Here is an 8,536-nt window from a genome sequence, read left to right as displayed (position 1 = left end):
AATAAATAGTTAAAAATAAAAAAAATTAAATAAAGAATTTAAATTTAGTTTAAAAAAAAAATATCCCATCCCTTTTTTATTCCTTGTAATTTATCTGTTAAAGAACTCAAGTAGTGTGACTGAAGAAGATTCCAGTCTGGATTTTTGGAGCACACTGATGGAGTAGCTGAGCATGTTTCTCTCCTCCATCTTTCTTGAAAATAGCTGGTTCCAAAAGCTTGAACAGATTCAGGTTTATCTCTAGCAAGCCTATAGACACTGTTCTTCCATAGCAGGAACATAGTGTCTGATTGTCTCTTGTTGCTGCTCAGTGTCTAGATTCATTACTTCATTGGGAGTTGAAGTTAGTGATATCCTATCATTTCTTTCAATGTATTATTGTAAACTGGGCCACATTATAAAACAATAAACTGAATCAGGCAGGAGGCAGGAGAATCATGAGAGATGAGAACCAGTAGCATGAACTTTGCCTCAAACAAAACAAAAATCATCAAAAATGTTATGAATTATAATATGACTAGCCACATTTTGGACAACCCCTCCAGGTTAGAGTTCATGGAAAAAATATCAGTAAAGCCTTTCTTTCCCATAATGTAGGTTTCAAGATAAAGAGTTACTTATCCCCCTCTTTCAATCCATAGTCATCATTATCCTCCTTGAAAAAATTGTCCCATCTTAGCCAGTAAAAGCCTCTCCAAGATACCTCCTGCATCCTTCTGATATGACCACAGTAAATTCTGAGAGCTTCCTCCCAGGGTAGACAAGGTATTTTTCCCTCATCTGGTATATTTGTCCATGCACCTGGAATCAGTTATTTCTTTAAGAAGCCCTCGTTTCAGTAATCACATCATGGACACTCAGAACACAAAATTGCTGAAATGGCCACTGTTCTGGGTCCCTCAGTGGAGGTAATAAACACCCCAGGATTTTGTACTGATTCTGCCAATCCAAACACAGAACTACGGACTTTTAATTTAACCATTTTGTCTATGCATCTGTGTCTCCTTTCTTCCATGAACATTGTAATTATCAAGAACACAGGATGGACCCAGCACTCAGGAAGCTGAGACAAAAGGATAACAAGTTCAGGTCTGCCTGGGCCGCAGATCAAGAGCTTGTTATAAACAAACAAACAAACAAACAAACAAATACCACAACAAACAAAAAGCACAGTCAATAAAATAAACTATCTGAGGTTGGGGATGTAGCTTGGTGGTAATGTGTTTACCAAGCATGTGTGAGCACTAACCCCCCAAAAGAAGAAAAATAAATCCCATAATTACCCTTGTGCTCCATCACATATTTCACACACAAGTCTCAGAATAATATTACTAATAGTATCACAACTATGTTGATTATTAAACATGGTTCAACATTGTAAGACCCTACTGTGGAAGACACCACACGGTTTGGCTGCAGGACACAGAGAAATGAGTCTCAAATCAACCAGGAGCCTTTATCCCTACAGGCTAGCTTTCACAGTGCTCCAAGATGCTATGCAGCTGCTGGCGGGAAAAAGGCATTAATGGTCTTCCCCAGTGCTGGACCCTGCATACTACGATACCGACCTGCCAGGCAAAGTGTGCTCACTGGTGCAGTAATGGCACAACTGTAATTCAGTGGTAACTGTTTTCTGATTGGATTTGAGGCCTGCTTCACAGCCTCAAAGGAGGGAATTTCATGCCTGAACTGTAATCCTGGTCAAAAGCCCATGGCTGGGGAAGTTATAGACCCTAGAGTAGAGCCTGATATTGTTATTTTGCTAAATGGGAATGCTGTCAAATGGCCTTCTAAATATTTATGTTTATATTCACAGACCTGGGCTGCTCTCAGTCTCTATCGGAGAAACTTCTTTTTGTTGTGGGCAGCAATCAATACAGAGATGAATAACTGGTCAAAGTGCTGCGAAGAGACTGAATGCTCAGAACTAAATGTGGACTCTATATCGAACCCCTGCCCTCTCCACCAAGGTTCAGGGAGCACCACAGAAGAGGAGGCAGAAAGAATACAAGGGCTGGAGGATGGGGAGGAGTCTGTGAAGTGCTGTCTTCTGGACATGACATGACTAACACACTCATGATCTCACAGCAGCTGTACTTAAGTCCTGCACCAGATCGAGCCAGACAAAATCCCAGCATAGATAGGGTAGATGATCTCCAGGCCCCACCCCTTACTGAGGGGCTTTTGGCAGTAGATAGTTGCTGGAGAGGAGATCATTTTCTTTTGAAGATGTGGTCACTAGGAAGGCTTCTGGCAAATGGCCTTGCATCCATGCACTTATAGGTAGCACTAAGTGGACTTAGTGAGTAATCAAAAAAAAAAAAAAAAGACATGAAATTGGGAGGTATGTTGCTGGGGAGCTGGGGAACCTACATCTTTCCACAGCATAGAACTTCCCCCACCTTATAAGGGAAAAGAGGATAGACATGATCATATTTCATTGTATGAAATTCTCAAAAATAAAGAAAAAATTGTCCAAAACCAAATGGTTTTAAAACTTTGTATTGGCTCTTCCTGTTGTTCCTGTCTTTTAGTTACGTTATGTCCTCAGTATCAAAGGCTATATTGATTATAAGCTACATTTTTTTCCTATTAAACCCCAGTAAGCACTGGTGCTACAAACGACTATACACATAATGCTCATCATGAAAGCATCAATGTGACGTTCCACTAGTCACTCTGGCTGGCTGCAATTTATTTTTTAGTAGATTCCTAAGGAATGGTAATAATATTCCCTAAGTGTCTGCACATCAGTGAGATAACACCTTTATAAAACTTGGTGTTTTTTCTGCTGTAAAATCCTTGGTTCACGTTCTTTTCTGAGGAACTCTTTTCTGAGTGCTGAGCATGTCGCTCCACACTTTGGGCATACCACATCTAAGTCTGCTGATAATTTACTTCTTCAGTCGCTGCTCTGCCCAGATGCTCTGCCCAGAAGCCCAGTTATTTCACTACATTGTCTGGGTGTCTGTTGCTCTAAGTCCATATTCTTGGGTAAACACATACAGCTTTTCAGGTGATTTTTCTTGGATTTGGATCTTCAGCATTCTGGTCCTTTGCTTTTTCAAATGCAAGGGTTCCTATTATCCTTCTGGGGGTCTTTTCCCTTGGCTTGCAGTGTTCACCATTTCCTCTTCTGTTTTAATGAGTTTTTTATTTTCTCCATTTAACCCCTATTTCTCTTCAGATACCGTATGTTGTATTTCATTGCTTGCTTGGCTTAAGTCTTCATTTAAAACATTTTTTTTACTTGATTTCTAATTGTTTCCTGAGTTTGTTACCTTGCTTCTGTTCTTTCCAAACCTGTACTGTCTTCCTAAACACTTACCTTGTTTTAAGGTTGTATGCTATAGTGTGTCTCTGATTTGGTAAAGTATCTGAGTGGATTTTCATTACCGTACAGATGGGATTCTCCACCTCACTCTATTCCCTGTAATTGGGTGTGATTTTACCACAACCCTTTCTACTGTTCTTTTTATTGTAAATTCACTTTCCTAAACTTGAGAAAGTATGGTTCTAACTTCACTGAGCTCTCTTGTGTTTGGGGGTTATGTTTCAAATGTGGAAACTTGATTTCTGAGGTGTTTGGTTCTATTCCTCCCTCGTATTTTATCTGGAGCTTGTCTTTATGCATTGCTGTTTCTAGCTTGCTAAATCTTACATCTGTTCTCCAAAGCATGCAGTCCTTTAGAGGGAGCCCTGCCTGGTCAGCCTCTGTAAGCTCCTTGGATTGCTCTAGCCCCTTTGGAAATGACTAGGAATTTCCTACTTACTATTGGCTCAGACACCACAACACTTGCTATGGATGGCTAGTTGCCCATCAGTCCAGCCCACCAGCTTCCCTCTGCTTCCTCCCCACGGCCCCTGGGCACTATGCCATTTTTGTGGTTCTTAGTAACTAGTTTCACTGTAAATACTGTATATGGGCTTTTGGTTTGCTATCTAGTTGCTCTGTTTATAAGAAAATTCAGTGAGATTGAAAAATCACATCACCATTGCCACACCTACCACCATCTGCAGAATTTAAAGTATAGTTTAAAGGCCTTTAGACTTTTTTTCTATAGAAGATTTCTTGAAGCAAAATGCCTGCAAAATCAAGCAAAACAGAATAAAAGCATTTTTTCTGCTTACCTCAAAAACTCTGAACAACTTGTACCTTAATTTATAATCAGTCCATAAGACCATGAAGACGGCATTCATTGTGATAGCACTAATCATAATGTTCTGAAAGATGGGACTCCTTATGACCTTCCTGACAAATTCCTGAAATTGAGTGTCTTTCCTCCTGTCAAAAAGGTGAATGAGAGGTATAGTTATCATAAAACAGAGCTCCATTTCCACACAGTGATCCCTCTGAAGGATGGGATTTGTTCTCCCCCTCTGTGAACATAAATGTATATAGACTTTTACATGTCTGGTTGAATGACCACTGAAATGTGTGTGGGGGTCATCAGTGATCTTTCCCCACTCGGTTCTTCCTCTCTGGATCCCTGAAAAAGAATGGTCACTACTTCTTAGACCAAAGAAACAATCACCTTCACTTATTTATTTAATAAATTTTTATTGGGGCCCGAGAGATGGCTCAGCAGTTAAGAGCACTGGCTGCTCTTGCAGAGGACCCAGGTTTGATTCCCAGCACTCACATGATGGCTAACAACCATTTATAACTCCAGTTCCTGGGTGTCTGACCCCCTTCTGGCCTCTGCAGGCATTGCACAACACGGGTGTACTTGAAACAAGCAGGCAATATACTCATACAGATAAAATTTAAAAAATAATAAAGAAAATATTTTGAATAAAGAAAATGGCAGCAAGTAGCTACTAAACAGACACTAGAACACATGTGGTCACACTCAGAGGTCAGGATGCAGCAAGACTTGTCCCCACAGGGCAGGGCTGCGTTCCAGTTGCCTCATTCAGGTTGGGGAGTTTGCTATGAATCACAGCCATTAAGGGAAGCTGTTCCTGGGGACTGGAGTGAGGCTAGGGGTTGGGGATGGGCAGAGCTAAGCAGCACCCCCATGCTGATTACTACATCTGTCTGAAACTCCAGTTCCAGGGGATCCGATGCCCTCTTCTGGCCTCTGTGGGATTTGCACAACACAGGTGCACTTACATGCATGCAGGCAAAATACTCATACACATAAAATAAAAAATAAATGAATCAAAAATAAATAAATTTTCATTGAGTGACTACAATACAGTAAGCACAGGGACATGATGCAAACACAACTAAATATTCTTAATCTCATAGGAAAAACTGATAATAATCAAAGATTAAAAAGTCCAACTACCCTAAGGGAAAAATGGACACACAGCCAGTTCATGAAGAAATGCAAACGGCAAGTCATCCCCCAAGCATCAGGGAGATGCAGAGCAATGCCATTATATTTCCTTATGAAGTTAGCAAAACTTATACATGAGAACATTCCATGCTCTCAAAAGTAGAGTGCCACAAGGCATTCCTCTACTTTGACCAGCTTTTATAAAAAGCCCCAGAACTGTTCATGTCCTCTTACCCAGACTCTAACCCAAGAAAACACACCTGAACTGTGGACAGTGGCTGTGGCTAGGATTATCCTGAGATTATTTATAGTACTGAGATCTTGAAGACAATTTAAACATCTAACAAAAAGGTCTGGCTATGGGCTAGCAAGATGGCTCAGTGAATAAAGGTATGTGCGTGTTCTCACATGTATATACATATAAATAATAAATAAATAAATAAAAACATAAATAAATAAATATAATTAAAATGTTTTAATTGAAGGACAGGTTGAGTAAACCATTATCATCAAATACCAACACTGAAATATACCTGTGCATTTTCTTATGATTTAGAAAAGTGTTTATGATCTCGTGGAGAGCAAAACAAAAACAAAAGAAGATGTAAAGTTCTCATCTCAAAATGATTTCATCTGTAGGAAAAACTCAGGAAAAATATGGCAAGATGTTGATAGTGTCTATCTTTGGACCAGGAGGCTACAAGGCATTCTTTCCTATCAGTTTACATTTATCTATGCGTTCCAAGTTTTCTGGAAGAATAGTACATATTTCCTGTTATATGTAACAAAGCAATACATTCTGGGCTGGAAAGATGGCTCTGTGGTTAAGAGCACTGGCTGTTCTTACAGACCCAGATTCAGTTCCCAGTACTCATATGGCAGCTAATAACCATCCCTAACCCTAGTTCCAGGGGATCTGAACCCCTCTTCTGGCTTCCACAATCATTCCATGACACAGGTGCACTTACACATATGCAGGCAAAACTCATATACATAAAATTAAACAAATAAACTTTAAAAAACAAAGTAATGCATTCTCTTATAGGTAAAAAATATAGAATTGAATTGAGTGTGGTAGCCTGTACCTGTAGTACCATGCTACTCAGGAGGCTGAGGCAGAAAATCACTTAAGTCTACAACACAGTGAGGCCTCTAGTTCAACAAATAAACCATCATCACACCACCAATAGCAAACTCTATAGAATATGATGCATTTATGATACACAAGATGTTTAGTTTTAATTATATGATTTGAAATAAGTCTATAGCAAAAAAGAAAAGACTTCAAATGCTCCAATACAATCTACTAGAGGAACAACAGAGTCAAAGTAGTCACACTTCTTCCAAGTCAGTAACCAGTGTGTAATCCCATTCTCCAAAGAAACCACCATATCACAGGTGTGCTCTTCCATCTGGGGTTGCAGAATGTCTGGACGAGGCTGGGAGAGTTGGGATGCCCTGCCCCCACATTGCCCTTCACACATATCTTAACAATGAGGTAAAGAATATTTACTCAAACTTCCTGAATCTTGCACATAATGCCTCTGATGCAGTATCAAACAGCGAGCTAGAAACAGCTCTAGTGGATTCCTGGTAATAGTGCTGAGACATGTTCCAAATTTCCAATTTTTATTCTTTGCTTTTATCATCCAACTGAAAATGTCCAATTAGTGACTTCCTTGGCACCTGGACTCTAGGCCCCAGAGAGGGGTCCAGGAAGGAATCTTTGTTTTATGAGGTCACTCAGGCATTCTAGCAGTTACTGGCCTGAGATGGTGGCCTAGGTGTGGCCATATCTGAGGGTCCCTCTTCTTAAGGAGGCAGTGATGCCTCAGAGGTTACGAGCACCTAGCAACAGGGAAGTCCTGGGAAAAAGCAGGAAGACATTAGAGATGGGCCAGAAGCTCTCCCTTCTTCATGAAGCGCCAAAGGCTGCAGACAAAGGCCTTTGTAAGGTGTTAGGAAAAGGGTTATGTAGGAGGGAATAATGAAGTTCTCTGAGTTTCTAAGAGTGTTAGAACACATCCAGAGCCAGTACCAGAAACACCTAGAAGGAAAGGAAGATTGTAATGGGTTAGGGGCTAAGACACAAGAAACAGGAAGGACAGAGGAGGTAACGCAGGTCCTATTTGGGGGCATGCAATGTGGACACGGGAACCACTCCACTAGAATGTGAGGATGAGCCCAATGGGCTAGAGGTGTTTCAAGTGCAAGAGCTATAGGGACTTCTGTTCAACTTCCAGGATTAGTGTATCTTCCTCTTTGCCCTTTTAAGCTTGCCTCCTACAAGGAAAGGCAGGACAGAGAGACTATATGTTTATAATGTTAAATGTTTAATCATTAAATCAATCATTTTCTTAGAAACCCAAGTTCTTGGGCTTGAGGGAGCCACCCCACCATCACCATTTCTATTGTCCATAATCATCTTTTCCCCCCGTGCTAGGGATAGAACTCATAGCTTTGTGTGTGTTGGGAAAGCACTCTACCCTAGCCAGTCCTCGCTTAGTATTTTAAAACGCGTATATGTCCACTCCTGGTAGAAAAATACTCATGTAAGCAACCAATACACTGAATTAATAAATAGCATTTATACCCCACTCAGTGGTCTACATAGCAAGATTCAAGCCAGCCTGTGCTACACGGTGAGACCGTTTCAAAAGGAAAAAAATCAGTAAAAATACAGAACAAAGAAAGTATATTGAACATGGCAAGAGAGAAACATCAAGTCACATACAAAGGCCCATCAGAATAACAGCAGATTTCTCAACAGAAACTTTAAAAGTGAGAAGGGCTTGGAATGATGTTTCAAGTTCTGGAAGACAATAATTGCCAACCAGAGCCACTCTACCCAGAAAAAGTGGCTGTCATAATTGAAGGAGAAAGACAAACTTTCCATGATAAAAATAAACTAAAGGAATTTATGGCCATTAAGCTAGCTCCACAGAAGATACCTGCAGATACTCTTCAGACTGAAGAGAAAAATAAATCCATTCATGAATCCATGGGAAAGAATAAACCATGTTGAATAATAGTCAAGCAAGAGGGGAAGAGCAAAGAATTCAACACTACAAAATCAAAATGACAGAAACTAATATACACCTTTAAATCGTAATTCTGAATATTAATGGTCTCAATTCCCCCAATCAAAAGGCACAGACCAGCAGGTTAGATTTAAAAAAAAGAAAAAAAGTAGGAACCATCTATTTATTACCTCTAGGAAACACACCTCATCACAAAAGGCAGACAGTACA

The 8,536-nt window shown here is 40.1% G+C and overlaps 1 protein-coding gene across 3 annotated transcripts in view; it reads right to left on the bottom strand.

Moving 5' to 3' along the window:
- Positions 1 to 6,896, bottom strand: part of Catsper3 (cation channel sperm associated 3) — a 47,302-nt gene extending 40,406 nt beyond the window's left edge. For all 3 annotated transcript variants that reach the window (XM_008847960.2, XM_029569631.1, XM_029569659.1), the window contains exons 1-2: positions 6,799 to 6,896; positions 4,132 to 4,285 (exon numbers count right to left, since the gene is read on the bottom strand). In XM_008847960.2, the coding sequence (XP_008846182.1) occupies positions 4,132 to 4,285; positions 6,799 to 6,896 (252 nt within the window). The remainder of the gene's footprint in view (positions 1 to 4,131; positions 4,286 to 6,798) is intronic.
- Between the last annotated feature and the right edge of the window lie 1,640 nt (positions 6,897 to 8,536).

This window comes from Nannospalax galili, unplaced genomic scaffold (genome assembly GCF_000622305.1).
Source record: "Nannospalax galili isolate Female #2095 unplaced genomic scaffold, S.galili_v1.0 scaffold1830, whole genome shotgun sequence".
NCBI classification, from domain to species: Eukaryota; Metazoa; Chordata; class Mammalia; order Rodentia; family Spalacidae; genus Nannospalax; species Nannospalax galili.
The sequence above is the reverse complement of the archived record's forward strand: the minus strand, read 5'-3'. Positions and strand labels throughout refer to the sequence as shown.